This window comes from Zeus faber (assembly GCF_960531495.2).
Source record: "Zeus faber genome assembly, chromosome: 11".
Classification (NCBI taxonomy): Eukaryota; Metazoa; Chordata; class Actinopteri; order Zeiformes; family Zeidae; genus Zeus; species Zeus faber.
This window is the reverse complement of record NC_137205.1, coordinates 19,933,757-19,954,203: the sequence shown is the minus strand read 5'-3', so window position 1 is coordinate 19,954,203 and position 20,447 is coordinate 19,933,757. Positions and strand designations below refer to the sequence as shown.

The following is a 20,447-nucleotide window of genomic DNA, read 5'->3' as shown; positions in this document are numbered from 1 at the left end:
CTCGACGCGCCGCCGATCGCTCGGACGCGCCGCGTGCTGTGGATCCACGGAAGGGGGCGCGGTCCGGGGGTTAGTATCCGCCCACGCCCCCCGCACCCTAAAGCAAAGCGAGGAACGGGGCGTTTTCGCCCAACAAGTCACGCGATTGGCTCCACGAAGTTTGAAGGGTTTTACAGTGGCTGGTGGACTACTTTATTTTTATTTTTATTTTTTTGTTGGAACATTTCCCTTCAGACATCTCACCTTTTAGACCATGTTTTAAAATCGACTTCTATCTCTTTATCTTCGAGTATTTATTAGCTTTTTTTTTTTTTTTTTAATTCTCTATGTTCTTCTATTTGTGGTTATTCCTTCTCTATTCTTCTCATTCTCTCTACTTGAAAATAATAATACACATATTGATACTAATAATGATACTACTACTACTACTACTACTAATAATAATAATAATAATAATAATAATAATAAATAAAAATAAACAATCCAGGCCAGCAAGTTGTTGTGGGCCCTATAATGAGAAAACTTGGCAGTGGCTTCTCTGGATTCCTCTACCTCCCCTAACCGCCAAGAACCAAGCTTTTGTGTCGGTCTGTCTGTCCGTCTGTCCGTCGGACTGTGAACAACCATACCAGGCTGAAAGGAGAGTGGCTCTTTGGTAATGTGACCGAGCTTTTATTTTCTGCCAGAGGAGTGAGAAGAGAAGGGCAGGATGGTTATTTATAATGCCTGCTCGGATCACGGGGAACATAGCTATAAACCTGACGATATGTTGACATGAGCACGGCACACACACACACACACACACACACACACACACACACATACACACACATACACACAAACACACACACACACACACACACACGCCTAAACCTTCTAAACTGACCACGTTTGCAACGCCAAACAAAATGAAAGAAGGAACTTTGGACATTATACATTGTCTTATAATTTAAACTCAAACAAGCTCAGAATAGTTCATAAAGTTATTATTATTATTATTATTATTATTATTATTATTAATAATAATAATAATAATAATAATAATAATAATAATAATAATAATAATAATAACAGTAATAATAGTAATAATAATAATAATAGTAATCTACTCATGGCATTCATTTGTAATATACTATTAGAAAGCATTTACATCAAGAAGAATACAATTGAATGGAATTGAGCCATGAAATACACAAAGGCTCAAACAGTATACATATATACATATATATATACTGTTTACTAACAGTAATCTCGCCTTCTATTTGAAAGTATTAAAGTTTAAAGTGTTTTCTATTTTTAGATTTTTAAAGTCAGATTTTCATACAAACGAGGCGATGAACTTATCTTAGCCTTGTTTGATAGCGTTTGAAGCTGAAAGAATGTTTTTAGTACTTTATCGCTGTGGAACGCCACTTGAGTCTATATTAAATAAATACACAAATTAGTGTTGAATAAGTAAGTACACAAATTAGTTAAATAAATAAATCGGTTTTTTTTTTTTTTTTTAAAAAGGATCGTTTTCAAAATATTATTTGTATTTATTTCAGGGCACTTCTATTTTATGATGCCACATTTCCAATCCTTAATGCAAATAAATGCCGCATGGTTATCTCACAAATTCAGAGCCAGTGGAGAGAAGGGGAGGCGCCGCAACCATGACAGGACTATGAGCGCTTGCTCGAAACTGGTCCTCAGCTTCCAATAACTCCTCGATTGGATCGAGGATTGGAATCATTTGCATTTAAGGATTAGAAATGTGGCATCATGAAATAAAAGTGCCCTGAAATGAACAAATGTGGAATTATGAAATGAAAGTCCTCTTGAATAAATAAATATGGAATGAGGAAATAAAAGTACTCTGAATGAATAAAAATTGTCTTTTGAAAAACGTCCTTTAAAAGAAACAACCCAAAACGATTTATTTATAAAACTATATGTACTCATTTATATACTTACATTTACAATTATTAATACATTTATTGCCTCATTTATTGATTTCAGGGTTTATTTCGTCGGCATATTTATTTATTCGTGAAAGTATTTATTTAATATTGACTCAAATGGCGTTCCATCGCTGGCTTAAGTGGGACAATTACGCAAAAACTATACTCCATCAAAAACTATAAATAAGGTTTGAAATCGGTTTTAAATGTATAAATAAGAAATGCGGCATATAATTATGATCCTCAGCACAATACAATTGACTAGATATTGTTTTCTAACCGTGAGAAAAACATGAAAGTAAACGTAATGTTTTGTACAAAACACGGTATAACTTACAGATCTTTCAAAGGCAGCGAATCTCCGTGATTTATTTGGATTTTTATTTATATTATATATATATATATTTTATTTTAGTATATTTATTATATTGTTTATATATACAGTATACAGTATTTCATTACTTTTCATGTTTTTACCTCGAACCGGAAGTGCGAATCCCCTCGCCGGAAGTAGGGTGTATTTCCGCGCCTTCTGCGGTGGCGCTGCCCGAATTGAAGCGGCTTGGCGGGAGCGGACGTCAGCGGTGGTCTACGCAGCGGGGACGTTGCACCGGGACTCGGTATTTATCCCCGATATCGTGTCGGAGGCGTCCGGCTGAGTTCACAACCGGCGTCGGGGTGCGGGCTCGGTGCCGTGTGCGTTAACGCCACACCGCGTTGCGTTCTGTTTTGATAGCAAAAACGGTTAACCGGACGCTCTGAAGCGAGCGACGACGCAGTTCAGGCGCTGTTTTGAAAGGAATATCCGGCTGGTTGGTGTTTCAGATAATCTATTTAGAGATCTATGTAGCTACACGAAACGAAAAACTATTTACTACTTAACTAAACACATGTGTATCTGTCTAATCTATGACGAAAGCCACGATGACGCTCAACACGTGCAGAGTTGAAATGCCTGTTGTTCTGTACATGACATCAAAACAAACACTTTGTTTTGATTTATTTTTGTTATTGTTCTCAACCAAGTGCAGTGTTCAGCTTTGTCCCAAATTGAAGCCGCAGGATCCTCAGCTCTCCCTCCACCTCCCCCAAATGTGTCACTTTCATCAGTGGTTGCTCAATCTGTGTCCCCCCCCCCCTGTTATTAATCTGTTTGTTTTTATTTTAAACCAACTTCTAGACATGGACATAAAAAGACGCAACGGCGGCCCACCGATGGGTCAGGCGTCGCAGCCCAAGCGCGGCAAAACCGGCGGCGAGTGGGATGACGGCCCGTCGACTTTCGAGGAGGAGCTGTCCATGTTCGACGATGTAGAGGTGGAGGGAACGGAGGGCCAAGCGGGGCACGACGTCATCCCCGTCGGTACGTCAGTGTCATGGGGAAACAATGATGCGCGTGTGCTGCTTTTCTGTAATTAAGGATCATCAGTTTGGCATCACTGCAGAGCACGTGGCACAAAAGTCTGTCACAGGCCACGAGGAACAAAACACGTCAAAACTCCTTGAAAAATACTCCTGGTTTTTCCTTTCACTATTGACAATATACACCGGCTGTTTTAATATTTGCTTCAGTTTGGTGGTCTTGATCAAAACAAAACAACGCCTTTTACTGGACGCCTAAATGGAACTGTTCTCTAGGTGAGCTGTTCTCGGCCGACATCAACCCTCGCTGGCGCCGGCCTCACGCGCCTTCGCTGGACCCCACCTCAGACACACTGGTCTTTCAGCAGATTGACCTCGACTACTATTTGGGTAATGGACACTAGAGACGCTGTGATAAACATTCAAAGTGGTTGCGCGGACACCATTTTTTGTGAACAACTCAATTCTGAGGATTGGTACTCGGTGGTACTTTTAATGGTACTCTTAAATACTGTTTGTTTGTTAATTTAAACTTTTGTGTTGTCTAGGAGGTGCAGTGGCGGGCATGCCAGGCCAGTCGCATGGTAACGTCCCAATCATCCGGATGTTTGGCGTAACAGACAATGGGAACAGCGTCTGCTGCCACATTCACGGCTTTGCACCCTACTTCTACACCCCCGCACCGACCGGTACGAGCTCCTAGCTGAGTGTTTTATGACTGATTCAGTATTTTATAAATACTGATCATCCGTTAGGACTGAATGGCCTGTGTCATTAACGTTTTTCCATTAGTCTATTTTAGCTACACCTTCTGTGTATTGGCCTATTGTCTTTTGGTTGGTTCCGACCTGTAACGGTTCTGTTTTCAGGGTTCACACGCGAACACTTGGGTGAATTTAAAAGGGAGCTGAACTCGGTGGTGCTGAAGGACATGCGCTCCAATAAGGACAACATCTCTGTCACCGTGCTCGCTGTCGACATCACCCGCAAAGAGAGTGAGTAGCGGTCAGAATGGTGCGATGTTGCAATGCCAACCGTTACAATCCACCGATATGTCAAATGAGTCGGATGTGAGCGGTCCAAATTGGAAATCTGTCTGTAGTTTTTATGCACATAAAGAAATGTTGCAAAGTTATAGGATTGGTACTGTTTTGATTGCATAATATAAATTATTGTAATAAAAATTCAGACGTAATCTTAAAAAACATCTTAAGGACTGGAATGGGAAAATCTGTTAAAAATATATTTTGTCTGTTCCAGGCATGTACGGTTACCATGGGAGCCGAGTTGTGGATTTCCTCCGGATTACCATGGCGATGCCTCGGCTCATAGCCCCGGCAAAGAGACTGCTGGAGCAGGGCTTTAAGTTTGGGCATTTTCCCATGCACCAGTATCTGCCTTATGAGGCAAACATAGATTTTGAAATCAGGTGTGTGTGTTAATGTAAAGGTCTTTCTCAGGTTGGACTAAAATGGAAACAGTGTGTGGCATTTCAGGCATGTTGTAATCTTGAGCAAATTCAACAGAGTGAATGTTGACTAGAATTTCAGGCCTGTGGTTTAAAATTTCCTCTCAATATCGAACCATTAAAGTGTTCAAATAAACCATGAACCAAGCACTGTTGCGACAACAATGTCTGTCTATTTATCAAAAGGATAATTGGGCTGTTAAAGTTGAACTGCAAAGCATGTCCCTATTGCAATATACAGTATATCAGTAGTTATAACATCACATTACTGTACTTGTAGTTCAGTGTAGTGAGGCTGCTGTTTGGTTGCTGGGCGTTGCAGGTTCATGGTGGACAGTGACGTGGTCGGCTGCTGCTGGATGGAGCTCCCCAAAGGAAAGTTCAGACTGAGGGAGGAGAGGGACCCGGGAGACACTGACCCCCGCCACCCCGGCAAGGCAAGCCACCTTCACATCCCTCCTAGACGAGTTTGTCTGTGTGGATCTTCCATCTTTTAAGTAATGAGCAATACTCATATTAACGTTTTTGTGACCGATCTTGCTCATTTATAGTAGGAATGTATATCTCAGTCCCGCAATGCTGTATACCAAATTTGGTGTCGATACAGTCAAAACCCTCCAAAAAGTCTATTCACATTACTGTTTTTCACATTATGCAAATTAGCAAACAATCCATCATGACGGACTTTTATGGTCCAAGAGGCTTTTTTGTAGAGCGCATTGAGCTGGGCCTTAATTATAGCGCCGCCATCTGGCCGATTGGGCTCATGTTTCTTGAAGCATTTGCACATTATTTCCATATTGGGCCAAGTTTCATGTTTCTTGCTCGTTCCATCGCACAGCAATTTGAGACGCTGCACAAGACAACGAAGAAAATGAATAAAACGACAAAACAATGTGATGGGGTTCTACCCCGTCATGGGTTTGAACCTTAATGATAAAGCGACAAGAAAACAATAGGGTTCTACCCATTTGATGCTTGAGCCCAAAAGATCCGAGCAAATACGATACGGTGGAAATCAGACTGGATAGAAATCAATGCGCCAGCGCTCTGTTTTTGTAGAGCGTGAAGCCTCCTAAACTCTCCTCCCACCCTTACCTCTCTCTCTCTCTCTCTCTCCCTCCGTCAGGTCTCCTTGTGTCAGTACGAGGTGGACGTGGGATGGACAGATATCATAAGTCACCCGGCGGAAGGAGAGTGGCAGAGGATCGCACCACTCCGGGTCCTCAGCTTCGACATAGAGTGCGCTGGAAGAAAAGGTTTCTGCTCATTAAAATTTAAGGGATTTGGATGAATCAAGATCTGCTCGTATTGACAAACAAATCTACAAACAATATGCAGTTATTTTTTCTTTTTTCTTTTAGGTATGACATTTCCTTCTCCAGAAATGTATGTGATGCCCATCGTGCGTTTCAAATGATTCTTTCTGCTGTTAATCGAGTGATATGAGGGTGCTACAGAGTTGATTATTTTTTGGGACCGGTTTGCTTACTGAAAATTAAAAGAAAATAATAATCATAAAATCTTGTAAACTTATTTCTGCGAACAGTTCTTTGTTTCAAAATGTCTAAAAACATGTATTTTCGAAAATGGTTAGGGTTTTGTCAAAGGGATCATGTTGAAACACTTTAAGCCAATTTACAAACGGTAAATAACTTTTTGTAGAAATAATCCAGCGGTTGCAGTTGACCCGCTTATGGGCCTTTTTTGATTTCATGGTTCTTTCCGCTGTGTTTGTGCGTTCCGTGTCTCACCCAGGGGGTACTCCTCTCTCTTCCAGGTATCTTCCCTGAGGCGGACAAAGACCCGGTCATCCAGATCGCCTCCATGGTGCAGCGGCAGGGAGAGACGGAGCCGTTCATCCGCACAGTTTTCACGCTGCAGACCTGCTCCAGCATCATAGGATCCCAGATCCTGTGCTTCGCTGAGGAGAAACAACTACTCCAGGTCAACTCTCGCACAAAGTGCTTCAACTACTTGAATTTGAGTGTATAAATGTATTTTCTTTTATTTGCATATTCTTATCCTTCTGTTTTTGCACTGCGTTTTGCTTTTTTAATTTATTATTCGTATTATAAGTTGCTTGCCCTCTCACTTTGAGCCGCATGTTGTTGTCATGAAACATACACCAAGTCAAACAGTCGTACAGTAAATATTTGGCTGACAGCCTTTGACCCTGTGTGTGTGTGTGTGTGTGTGTGTGTGTGTGTGTGTGTGTGTGTGTGTGTGTGTGTGTGTGTGTGTGTGTGTGTGTGTGTGTGTGTGTGTGTGTGTGTGTGTGTGTGTGTGTGTGTGTGTGTGGTACAGTGAAACATTTCCAATGGTAAACAGAATTCTCGGGATGAACTGTACAGGATGACTTAACCAGCGCAAAAACATGTGAACTTCTATTTGCATTGATTTTCGTCAAAATTGTCTTCATGCTTACGGAAATAGTTTAAATTAATAATTGAAGGGAATTAAATTGTATTAATTTTTTTCATTTTTTCCCCCCGGTGTCGTCGTGAACAGATAAACATTGCAGGGAAAAAAACAAATTGTCGAAGTTGTCTATTTTATACACACACACGCAGCTCAGTGTGCTGCACAACTATTGACCAAACTTGAGACCAAACTGAGAGAGGCTTAGAGTTAGGGGTGAATTGATGGAAAATGTGTCCAGTTAAATTTGAGCAGATGTGAACGCCTGTTCAAAATGTTGATGCCTGTTTTTTGACGTGAAAAGCCTGCTGGGAAAACAAGATGTCCTCGAGATACCAGACGATAATAAGATGTGGTGTGTAGTTCCGGACGCACCGTCAGACCTGTCACCGCTGTTCCCTGTCGCTTGGGTCTCTATTCCACGCGTCCCATTTGTGTTTTGTGTGTGCAGAGCTGGGCGGAGTTTGTGAGGACCGTGGACCCGGACGTAGTCACCGGCTACAACATCCAAAACTTTGACTTCCCTTACCTCCTCAACAGGGCGGTGGCTCTGAAGGTGAGGCTCCCTAGAACCTAGAAGGCTTTCTACCTCAAATGTACTCGCGATAATTAATGGTTTTGTTCCTGCGATAGAACCTTGTTTGTGTCGCGAGCCTCTTCCTTGTCGTGGGTTCGATCCCAAGGGGAGTCGAACCCGCAAACCGGTTTCCACCCGGCCTCACTGCTCCTTTCCTTCCTGTCCAGGTGGATCTGTTCCCCTACCTGGGCAGAGTGCGAGGCATCAAGTCGGTCCTTCGAGAGTCGAACTTCCAGAGCAAGCAGATGGGCCGCAGAGAGAACAAGATCATGAACATGGAGGGCAGAGTTCAGTTTGACCTGCTGCAGGTACGGCCAAAAGGAATCCGGTTCCTAGGACTTCTAAACGCCCGCTGGGAAATAACACCGCCATCTTTGCGTTCTTACTGAGGGAAAAGCGCTCTCCGCCACCAACGGTGGAAACGGCATGTAGAGGAGCTGCATTTTGCAAATACATTGAATGGTTTCTTAGAAGTATGAAGTATCAAATATTGGATTACTGCTTGAAGTAACCGGCCCTTCATCAGTCTGTAACTACTTCCCATTCAAATGTTCTTGAGCTTACATATTTGAGGAGTTTAAGCGATACTAGAATATGTGCAAAATTGGAGTCACATCCCTAGTCCCATTCCCATTCCTAGTCACATTTCATACTAGCTTGGACATTCGGAGGTGTGACTGCATGCAAGGACGGCTAAAATGTGGATGTTGTTATCCAGGTTCTCCTCAGGGACTACAAATTGCGCTCGTACACGCTCAACGCCGTCAGTTACCACTTCCTGCAAGAACAGAAAGAGGACGTGCAACATTCCATCATCACTGACCTGCAGGTAAGGAAGCGAGCTGCAGCACCGTGAGGTGAACCGTGACTCCCGAATCAATTCACCGGAATCTCGTCGTAGCAGCCCCAGCAACTCAAAACGTTGAGCTGTACTCTTTGAGATTCTTGCTGAATCGGTGTATTTTCCATGTAAAGTACGCAAGAATTTACACCATGTTTTCTGACGCCTTCCTGCTACCTTTTCTGTTTATTTTATTTTTTACCCCAGAACGGCAACGAGCAGACACGGCGGCGCCTGGCCGTCTACTGCCTGAAGGACGCCTACCTGCCGCTACGGCTGCTGCAGAAGCTCATGTGCGTCATCAACTACATGGAGATGGCCAGGGTGACGGGGGTGCCACTCACCTACCTGCTCTCCAGGGGGCAGCAGATCAAGGTGGTGTCCCAGCTGCTGCGACAGGTAACAGAATGTCCTCAATCTCTGAATTACCTGACTTTTGTCCCGGGGATAAATGAGGTGTTATCTTGACACAAATAGGTTTGAGTGGAGTGCTGTGTGTGTGTGTGTGTGTGTGTGTGTGTGTGTGTGTGTGTGTGTGTGTGTGTGTGTGTGTGTGTGTGTGTGTGTGTGTGTGTGTGTGTGTGTGTGTGTGTGTGTGTGTGTGTGTGTGTGTGTGTGTGTGTTTTTTTAATGGATTTAGATTGAAATGCCAGATTGTTTTGATATTCGATCGACTCAATTCAGTCAATGCCCATACAATTATCTTTTGAGTCCCAGCGCTAATCAAGAGATGCTACCTTTATATAGACAACTAGACTATACGATCACACTGAACAATGATTTCACAATCATGTCTCTTTTATGCTCTTAAATAGAATACATTATCTGCTCATATACATTGTTTGTTAACCTTGTTTACCTGGACAGTGCGATTTAAATCCAGTTTTATTCTGATGTGTTTGTGTCAGGCCATGAAACGGGACCTGGTCATGCCTGTTGTGAAGACGCAGCCGGGGGAGGACTACACCGGAGCGACGGTCATCGAACCAGAGAAAGGGTATGAAAGAGGTTTTTCATTATTTACCTGCCACTTACAATTTACTTTGACGTGTTTGAGACAGTTTCCCCCAGAAATGCACTTTTAATGCTCTTCCATGTTTAAATTAGTTCCCATTTTTAAGTGCGAACTGTAACCATAAAGCAATCTTCACCCCTGTCGCCCCCTGGTGGTACTATACGGCGCTGCAGGTACTACAGCGTCCCCATCACCACCCTGGATTTCTCCTCCCTGTATCCCTCCATCATGATGGCCCACAACCTCTGCTACACCACGCTGCTTCAGAGAGGCTCGGCAGAGCAACTGGGGTGAGCGTTTATCTCTTTAAGAAGGATGTATTAACAATTAGTGAAATATTATTTTAGTTAATTAGTGAGGCTAACAGATAAGATTTGTGAGATTTACACACAAACATTTAGAAGGGGCCTTGATATGTAAGAGCATTCATGTATCTAGGATGACAAATCCTCTTATCAGATTGGATGTAGATGTATATAATGTTATTATATCTTCAGTTTGTTGACCTTAGGTTGTTTTTAAAGCACACATATTTAGTAAAATGTTAGAAATTTCGATTTAATTTTGCCACTTCCCAATTGGTAAATGCTTTGGGCTTTCTAGTGCTGACGGTGGGATCTTGAATATACAGTATAAGCGGGTGTGATGTACACTAATATCTTTGGCCCTGCTTTCAAATCACCCAGCCCGTCTCTCTACAGTCTTTACAGGTTTTGGTTTTGTGCGCGTTTGCTCCGTGGCTTCTAACGCCGCGTCTTTCCTCAGACTGTCGCCGGAGGACTTCATCAAGACGCCGACCAGCGACCAGTTTGTCAAGAGCTCCGTGCGAAAGGGACTTCTGCCCGAGATCCTGGAGAACCTGCTGTCTGCCAGGAAGAGGTCTGTGAGGAAATGGCTCAAATGAGTGTTTTTGGGAATGTGGCCTTGAGGAAGTGGTTGATCCTGTCGACGGAGAGATTGTTACGGCTGGAAATTGCATGGATATGTGTGTTCTACTGGTGTCTCCTGCTGCCATACACCTGTCCGACGCTTTCTGGTGTTGTAGTAAGTTTAAGATTTAATGTATAGTTGAGGTTGGAATTAAGGTGCTGTGGACTGCTGTTAAAATGTCTTTAAAACGTCTACTCCTCGTTTAATTTCTTACTGATTAGTTTATAATATTTATAAAACCATTGTTGAATGCATATACAATGGAAAACATAAATAAAACCCTGTAAAATAACAGATAATCTCTGGGCCAGTGAATTTAGATTAGTTGGAATCATTAATAGATAACCACTCAGTGCAATATAATTAGATATGAAAAACAATTCTATAGGGTAATAAAAACATAAAAAAAGCCATATTACTCAGCTCTTCTGCGCAGATGGACGGATATTTGGACAATTACTCGCTTACTTTCCATCTGCCTTAGTTTGATCCTCCAAGAGGAAGCTTTTATCGTCTGCACGCAGTTACATATTCTAGTCTGTGTCCACAGAGCAAAGGCGGAGCTCAAGAAGGAGACGGACCCATTCAAGAAGCAGGTGCTGGACGGCAGACAGCTCGCGCTGAAGATCAGCGCCAACTCTGTGTACGGCTTCACTGGAGCCCAAGTGGGGAAGCTGCCGTGCCTGGAGATCTCACAGGTGAGCGGACTCACCCGCCCGCAGGTCTGATCTGATGCTCGAGCTACGTCCAGGTCGTTTATGCTTCCAGCAGGTGTTGCATTATGACAGGAAGTCATAGCGCTGTCACAAAAACATCTGCCTCTCTCTCTCTCTCCCCAGAGTGTGACGGGCTTTGGGCGGCAGATGATCGAGCAGACCAAGCAGCTGGTGGAGTCTCGGTACACCATCGCCAAGGGCTACAGCGCGGACGCAAAGGTGAGAAGGGCGGCGGCGCGCTGCCGCAGGCCATCCCATTCGCCGTAGGTCGGGGATGGATTCTGGCCGAGCTGTGCACGCTGAGATTGCCCGTCACAAGTTCCTTGGTGATGTCACAATTCTCTATTACGGTTTAGAGTGGTGGTATTCAAACTGGTGTGCGGAGGAATTGCAATTGTTTCCCACGGATTTGTCATTGTGACCAACCACCGACTTGTCTGTTTAAACAAATTAAACTTTTGCACACCTTCATAGTACCTTCCATTTCATTGCCGTCTCCACCGTTTTTATTAGGTCATTTACGGAGACACGGATTCGGTCATGGTCAAGCTCGGCGTCGCCACGGTGAAGGATGCCATGGTGCTGGGCCGAGAGGCAGCTGAGTGGGTGTCCTCGCACTTCGTCCCCCCCATCAAGCTGGAGTTTGAAAAGGTGGGATTCTATCCTCCTCAGACCGTTTGGCCTTGGACTCTCCATTCGGCAGCATTCTGCCCTGCGTCTGCTCGAGTGCCATACTCCTCTTCTCACCCGCCCCCCAGGTGTACTATCCGTACTTGCTGATCAATAAGAAGCGCTACGCCGGCCTCTACTTCTCGTCCAACGCCGACACGTACGACAAGATGGACTGCAAAGGCATCGAGACCGTCCGCAGAGACAACTGCCCCCTGGTGGCGAACCTCATCAACACCTGCCTGCAGAACATCCTCATCAACAGGTACACGTAAAAGGGACACCCCTTTGACGAGAAACGCCTTTCCCCGTTTTACTCAGAATCCGAGGGAAGGGTCAATACCAATGTCACCCCTGTGTGTCCAGAACTGTGATAATTGTTATCTCAGTGCACGGCTGCAGGAGGTGGTCAACTAGCCCGGCTCCTGGAAACGAGGGGGGAAATACACTGCAATACATGGTGCATTGGGCCTGCTGTGGGTGTGGGGGCGAGCGCTGGCTGACGTAGTGTTATCTCCTCAGGGATCCGGAGGGGGCGGTGGCCCACACCAAGGAGGTGATCTCAGACCTGCTGTGCAACCGCGTCGACATCAGCCAGCTGGTCATCACCAAGGAGCTGACGCGCACGGCCCAGGAGTACGCGGCCAAGCAGGCGCACGTGGAGCTCGCCGAAAGGTCCGATGAGTTTGGGTGTAGTTTGAAAATAAATAAACATGGGACGACGAAGGTGCATGGGTTACAAATACATTAGCCAAGTTTGGCACGGATCGTGGAAGAGGAGGACAACAAATGCATAATTATATCATGTATACATAATTGAGTTCTATTTTTTATTATACTGAACTAATAAAAGCCTTTATAGTTTAGCCAAACAACACATTCTTTAATCGTTCCTTAATTATTATGGATGATGAGAAGAGTTCCCAAAGATAATTATATTGTAGATTTTAAGGTAAATGATGAGGAACACAGGTTATTTTGGTGCCTGTAGCTACTTTAATAGTAAGTGATCAGGATTTTATTTTATAATTTTTTTTTTTTTTTTTTGATCAAAGAACAAACAAGCTGAAAAGTTTGTCCACAAATGAACCAAGTGGTGTAGACGTCCAGTTAATTAGATTTTTGTTTTCTTTGAACAGAATGAAGAAGAGGGACGCCGGCAGCGCCCCCAACCTGGGAGACAGAGTTCCCTACGTCATCATCAAAGCTGCGAAGGGTGTAGCGGCGTACATGAAGTCAGAGGTGTGTGTGTGTGTGTGTGTGTGTGTTTTTAAGCCGGGGGTACTAAACTGGGGTCTGCGGCCCCCTAGGACCCAATTAGGGAATGAAAGGTGTCCACAGCAATAAAAACAAAAACAGGTTTATCATTTGTTCTGTTAAAGAATGAAAATTAGAAACAGTGATGACCAGTATTGCTCTACGATGGTGGAGGATTTTTTTTTTATTGCATGAGATTTGAACATTTTGTCAGCAACCTTTTAGTTTAATATTAAACCACATGGTAGTTCAGATAAAATGTATAAAAAAAAAAAAAAACCATGATCCCTCTCTGCTCATCTGGGACAGGACCCCATCTATGTGCTGGAGAACAACATCCCCATCGACACGCAGTACTACCTGGAGCAGCAGCTCTCCAAGCCCCTGCTTAGAATCTTCGAGCCCATTTTGGGAGAGAGCAAAGCTGAAAACATCCTCCTCAGTGAGTGCGCGTGCACACAGAGAGACACACTCTTAGGCTTTTATTATACATTTAATGCTGCATTAACTTCATTTATAATAACACACAAACATACTGCACGCACTGGTGTGGTACAGTCTTTTCGACTGCTGCCCCCCTCCCGTGGTCAGGAAGTTTATTGGTTTTCCCTCTTTTCTGAACATGGTGAAAAGCCACATGCATGCAACAGGGCGGACTGACGACAACATAAAATGGTTATTATAAGTCATTTCCATAACTTCCAACTATCCCCCAAATAATAAAGTCTTATGTCGTTCTTATACCGTTTAAGTTCTGTATGAGAAATGTCACTGACGGACGGAGTCAGATTCCTTGTATTAGTGTAAGAATACTTGGCCAGTAAAGCCTGATTCTGGAATGAAAGTAAAATAAATGAAATTCTGTGTTGTTTCAAACCTTTTATCGTCCAGAGGGAGACCACACCCGCTGTAAGACCGTGCTGACCTCCAGGGTGGGAGGCCTCATGGCGTTCGCTCAGAAGAGAAGCACCTGCATCGGCTGCAAGGCTGTGCTCAAGACAGACGGTGAGTTTTATTTTTGGATTTGATCTAAAATAAACATTTTTCCAAAGTAATGGTTGAATTTGTCACAAGCGCCGCTGTACTGGGACAATGTAGAGGTCAACCACAGTAGTTTTACTTGCACTCTGCTGTTGTCTAACCTGAACCGTCTTTGCAGCGGCCGTGTGCGATTTCTGCAAGAAGAAGGAATCTGAATTATATCAAAAGGAGGTAGGCGTCTTCATTTATTTACCTCACCTTCAGATGAGTTACTAGAATTCTGCTTAGTACGCCGAGTTACTGTTTAATATATCCAAAACCATCCTATGCCCAGTTAGTATGTAAAAGGTACCAGGATGACATAGTAAATATTGTCGTATACAAGTACTGCAGGACTGTACTGACGGGTGCAAGGTTAAATATAGACTATTATATGGCCTTATCAACCTTGGTGAAGTTCACTTCAGAAGTCATTGAGGAAAATGAAAACCACCGCTCAAGGTCTCTTGGATTGAGCCTAACGCGTGGCTCCCGTTTTCCAGATCTTCCATCTCAGAACGTTAGAGGAGCGCTTCGCTCGCCTCTGGACTCAGTGCCAGCGCTGCCAAGGCTCTCTGCACGAGGACGTGCTCTGCACCAGGTACAAAACACTTACAAACTAATTCCACTCAGACCATAATCAGGGCGCCTGGAATCTCATTACATAGTTTTCCAGTCAAAGAATATGACATTAGCTGGGTTGTCCTGGTGAAGTTTTATCCAACGTGCAGCAAAATTCATTTTAGTAATCACCGTCCCTCTCCTCTCTCCTGCAGCCGAGACTGTCCCATCTTCTACATGAGGAAGAAAGTCCAGAAGGATCTGGACGACCAGGGCAAGCTGATGTCTCGGTTTGGGTGGTGAACAGAGACCCACAGTTACTCCACGTGCATCATGTTTAAATGTCAGACTCTTATCCTGTTCATTATCACTTTTTTGTATTTGTAGAGATGCAATATATTTGACATAAGCTATTTTTTGTAATATGAATTGAAAAACAATAAACTCTTAAGGGTGGAATCACTTCTCTTGACGACGTTTGTACCATGGTAATGAACAGATTCACAAGCAGGGTTACCCCCCAAAACACATTTGTTTTATCTTTTTATTAAAGAATATCAATTTACAGGTTTTCTGCAGTGGAACATGATTCTTGAGGATGGTAATGTGCAACCTTAAATGTGTTTACAGTACTGACAGTTTGACCATGCACAGGGAACCGTTCAACACTAAGAATCACTTTGAGTGTGGGCGCAAACACCCCAAAAGAAGTTTCCATGAGTTAGAGTTGTCAACATAAGGAAAAGCAAAACTTTAAAAAATTGCCATGTAGCCCTTCAACAGTGATTTGTTAAAACTTGACTGACTTTTGAAGCTATAAAGAACCTCGTTCAAACGACTGATTCTCATTGGAAGGTGAATTAACAGCTTATTCTGCTGGGGGCTAAATTGTCAAATTAAGTGTGCTTCACATCCTTTTCTGCAAAGAGGTAGATTCCCTAAAATGTGCACATTTTAGGAAAATGGAAAGGATGTTTTGTTTTTATTTTTCCCCTCCTACCAATTCACCGTTTCAGTCCCTAAACTTCTCAGCAAGCGGATGCTTTGAAAAATCACAGACGACATCCTTTGCCGAAATGTTAAAATTGTGACTCCACCGGTATCAGCGTATAATGGTAAAAAATGACCAACGGCTAAAGAAAAAAAAACAAACTATGTATGAAACATGGATGCAGATGGTTAACTGATTTTTTTTTTTTTAAGAATGGCAATTAGACAGTGACTGACCAGTATTGCGCTGGAGAATATCTAAAATTACATAAAAAAAAACAAAAAAAACCCTTCGATGGGAGACTGACGGCCCAGTCGACGCTAACAAATAAGGTGACGAACACACAAAGTGTTCATTTTGGAAGGAGATGCTAGCGCAATGGCATCTTTTAGGCAGTTTGACTCCGTCGGGTCCCTGAGCACGTTTCAAACTGCGAGCGGTTCTTCAGGGGACGTGTGGACTTTTACACAGTAAAAACAAAACTACAAAGTCGGTAAAATGCGCCAAGAGCAGAACAGTTTAGTTAGCGTTAAATTTGGCGGTCCTGTCCAGCAACAGTATTTCGATCGACATCTGCATGTTGGGTATTGGGATAAAACCCTGTATTGTGTTGACAATTCTGCCCTGCCCCCCCCCCCCCCCCCCCCCCAAAAAAAGGGGTTGATGTAAAAGGCTCTTCATTTTCGGGGGCATCTGGTTATCCCCGGTAGAATCACAGTACTCATCCCACTTACGTTTTTGTGCTGCTACTCAAATTACTACTAATCAGTTGTGAATTTTTTCATCATTGCATCTGTCAAACGCTGGTACTGCTGGTTTGTACCTACTTTTCGGGAGGTGCTGGGGCAGAAACGCAGTGAGCAGCCGCTGAACCTCATCTTTGTCAACAGTTTTAAAACTGCAAAAAGCATTTAAAACTTAACGCAGTTTGGCTCTAAAAACAAACATTTAAGCCATTGCGGTGTGAAACACAATGACGAGATACCTTCTATCTCACAGCTCTAGACTTTTTTTTTTGTTCATGGGTGTGTGTGTGTGTGTGTGTGGGACTTAACAAGTGCTTGGAGGCGGTGGTGTGTGCACTGCTATAGGATGGTGCAGCGTCTCTGCGTGCTCTTCTTGCTCTTGCTCTTGCTCTTCTTGTTGCTGCGGTTCGTCTCCTTGTAGCGCCTGATCTCCCGAACCAGGGAGTAGAACGCCTCCTCCACGCCCTGGAAGGAGGAGCACAAACAGCCGGTCACTGACCACACCCCTCAAGAATAAAAGGAGGGCGTCACATACAGTAGGCGCTATGCCGTACATCCGACCCATCTTCACATAATAGAACACTTGATATGACAAGTACTTTTGCTAATCAATCAGGGTATCTACCTTTACTCAGTAAAACATCTGACCGACAATGTTATGAAATGCCATTTTAAAGCAAGCCGATTCAGCAAAAAGCTGACAACTGTGATCGAGCTCAACCCAGACTATGAAGGCGTTCATGTAGGCAAAGTTGATTTGAAGGGTTTTTCCAGCATTTAAATATACTACAATGCAGAAGTGACACTCAGATTATCACCCACAAATACCACACGCTGTTGTACCATGTGACTAAATGCTTTGCATGTTTTGTAAAAAGGACTGATTATAGCAATACATAATGGCCAGTAGAATATTAAAATACAATAAAACAGTCCTGAGGGTTCAGTAAATTGCTGATTGAGGCCACTTTTTGAGTTACAAATAATCACAATGTAGGTCAGCACAAGTCACAAGTTCAGTCCTTGTGGTTCTTTAAAACCGCAAGGACTGGTCGGCTAACAGTACTTTCTGTGATGCGAGCGGCGCGGCCTGTAAGTGTGCCGATCGACCACGGTTAAAAAGCAACGACCCGCTGAGCGCCGTCTGAACCGTCGCGGGCGGCGGCCGGCTACCTGTCTGGTCTTGGCGGACGTCTCCACGAAGGGAACGCCGTAGCTGCGTGCCAACTCCTGCGCCTGCCGCGTCTCCACGCTGCGGGAGCCCAGGTCGCTCTTGTTCCCCACCAGCACCATGGGAACGCTGTCGCTGTCCTTCACCCGGTTGATCTGCTCCCTGCCGACCCAAAACAAACACCAAAGAGAGGTCAAAGGAGCGAATATGTCCGCGCTCACAACCTATGGGGTTAACTTGCGACTGGGGCTGCGCGGTCCACTGTGCCCCCCCATTTTAATACATAAATGCACAATATACCCGCCGCAGAGCCATTATGATGTGGGAAGAAACGACTATCACTCGCTGTGCCTTCCAAACATGCAAACTGAATTACCCAGTCAGACGGGGTCATTTAAACATGTGACGTTAACTAAATAAACTGAAGACACGTGGAAAGAGTTAGAGGTACCGTTTACAGTTTTCCTGTAAACTGAAATATGACTGTCCTCTAATGAAGCACCTCAGTCCTGGTCACGATATTAACGGTTCTTCACAAATGCGATCAAATCGACGTGACAGGTAGTAAGTGTGGCTCAGCAGCGCCTGACTGGTTCAAATCTGATTCCTCCATCTTTTCACAAAGAAGCAGTTCAAATTGTAACTACCTTTTCAACATGGAGCTTATCCAGACACAGCTCTGCTCCCGTCTCATCTATTTTACTCTGTTAACTTTTGTTTTCCTCCGATTTTTATTCTGTTTTGTTTCCAAACATCTTCATAGTGTATGTTATTTGAAATGACGGACAACATTGTTATTTGTAATTGCCGCTCTGTATCATACAACATTCAATTAATGCGTGCAGGGAGGATGCCAACGTAGATGGGTACTTTTAGTGACTCTACGTCACGAATTTAAACAAAACAAAGGGCGTTCCAATCCCCACCCAACCTTTCAGAATGGAGACATTCGCCCTCCTCGCCCACTTCTTGACATAGAAATAACACTTTAACTGTAACAAAAAAACAACCAAACATAAGTTTTGCGACTGAGACTCTCTGTCCCACCTGTAAAGATGGACGTCCTCGAAGGACTTGCTGTTGTTGATGGCGAAGACACAGAGGAATCCCTCCCCGGTCCTCATGTACTGGTCCCTCATGGCGCTGTACTCCTCCTGACCCGCTGTGTCCAGGATGTCCAGGAGACACGTCTCGCCGTCAATCACCACCTGCTTCCTGTACGAGTCCTGCGGCGCAACACGCAGCATCCACATCGTCCTCACACCAAGATCACTCCAACGGTAACTGTCTGCGTTGTGCAGCGTGGCTCAGCATCCACTAACTGGACCTCAGCTCCCCCCTCGTTCAAAGTGGGGAACACAGCCCACAGACCCCTTTTCAGACTGGGGATCAACTGAACTACAATCACGAGAAAGTCACTACCTTACTAGCTTTTGATAAATGAGAAAAACAATTGTTCCAAATTTACCAAAAGATTGAGGACAGATAAAAAACATGACACGAAAAAACTTTTTTATAGCCTTACGCTTAACAAGTGTTGCAAAAGGAGCGTAGGTATGAAAGGATCACCGTGTGCTTTCTCCATCAATATATTTAAAACAAATTTATTCTAACTACACCATACCTGCATGTAGCCGGCTGTGATAAACCGAAAAATGGTCAAAACTCCAAATAAAATCACAGGTGTTTGCATTAATTATCCACGTTGGCTTATTCATACATATCCATAATAATTAACCCCATCCTGTGCACAGAATTGCATTTGTATATTCCGTCATTTTTATATACTTGGCTTTTTCTGTTTTGTATTTTTAACCGATCCTCACCACGCCAAATCCCCATGCCATGCAAATGCACAGGGACTGGCAAAAAAATAAAATAAATAAAAAGTTGGAAAAAAAAAAAAAAAAAGGTAATAAAATTGGCAGATTTTCAAACTACAAACAGAGATATAGAGCACCATTATACATGTCAATATGCAAACATGAATGCAATAGTTAAAAGGTGTGTCTTTGAAGACTTTTGTTGTGCAACGAGGTGTAAATATAAATGTCACCGATTTAAAGTTCCACTTTAGGCACCGACAGACTTCCAGGCCCGGACGCCCCTTCTCACCTCTATGGTCGGGTCATACTCATCCACAAAGTGGTTCTGGATCAGCTGGATGGTGAGGGCGCTCTTCCCCACGCCGCCCGCTCCGACCACCACCAGCTTGTACTCCGTCATAGCTGCAGGAGGGGGCGGGGGGCGGAAGGGGAACACGCGTGAGGGTCGGGATTTGATCCGTGACACAGCGTGCGGGGGTCAAGAAGCCGCCGCCGCCGCCGCCGTCAAATCCGACCGTACAGCTCGAACGCGGCCGGGCGAGGAGTGACCCAGATTTGAGGGCTGCGAGGCCACCATGCCCGTCCCCGTGAATAGGTGCACCGACATAACGACCGCCGTCAAGAGAGCAACGTGTGTCCGAAGGGTCTCACCTGTGCGTGGGCTTCACTGTGTCCGCTCCCGACGGTTAGCTAGCTGCTCTGGAACGGAGCGATTAACACCAGGGTTAGCTTAACCGCTACATAGCCCGGCCCCGTTTCCTGGTTCAAAACACTCGGTTCAAACCGCCGCTCTCGGCGCGGAGACGCGCCTCTTTAGAGCCGAACGAACCGCGGCCCGTGTTGAGAGCCACGGGTGGAAATAACGGAAAAAGCACCGAGTTCTAAATGAACTAAATGGGCGAATGAGTGGAAACTCCTCCGGACTCCATTGTG

The 20,447-nt window shown here is 44.2% G+C and overlaps 2 protein-coding genes across 2 annotated transcripts; one reads left to right on the top strand and one right to left on the bottom strand.

Moving 5' to 3' along the window:
* The first annotated feature begins 2,503 nt into the window (after positions 1-2,503).
* Positions 2,504-15,232, top strand: pold1 (polymerase (DNA directed), delta 1, catalytic subunit). Its single transcript, XM_080010180.1, has 27 exons — positions 2,504-2,563; positions 3,124-3,306; positions 3,582-3,695; positions 3,854-3,994; positions 4,175-4,300; positions 4,566-4,734; positions 5,096-5,210; positions 5,903-6,032; positions 6,554-6,720; positions 7,646-7,750; positions 7,939-8,079; positions 8,490-8,600; positions 8,820-9,011; positions 9,521-9,609; positions 9,801-9,917; positions 10,393-10,506; positions 11,108-11,255; positions 11,397-11,492; positions 11,787-11,924; positions 12,032-12,207; positions 12,465-12,617; positions 13,082-13,184; positions 13,509-13,641; positions 14,091-14,204; positions 14,359-14,411; positions 14,723-14,820; positions 14,996-15,232. The coding sequence occupies exons 2-27, from the start codon at positions 3,126-3,128 to the stop codon at positions 15,081-15,083; spliced, it is 3,312 nt and encodes a 1,103-aa protein (XP_079866306.1). The 5' UTR covers positions 2,504-2,563; positions 3,124-3,125; the 3' UTR covers positions 15,084-15,232.
* A 1,201-nt stretch (positions 15,233-16,433) lies between these two features.
* On the bottom strand, positions 16,434-20,438 carry LOC307237023 (ras-like protein). The gene is made up of 5 exons (XM_080009633.1): positions 20,166-20,438; positions 19,804-19,916; positions 18,736-18,914; positions 17,691-17,850; positions 16,434-16,982 (listed from the first exon to the last, which is right to left on the bottom strand). The coding sequence occupies exons 2-5, from the start codon at positions 19,912-19,914 to the stop codon at positions 16,857-16,859; spliced, it is 576 nt and encodes a 191-aa protein (XP_079865759.1). The 5' UTR covers positions 19,915-19,916; positions 20,166-20,438; the 3' UTR covers positions 16,434-16,856.
* Positions 20,439-20,447: the final 9 nt, after the last annotated feature.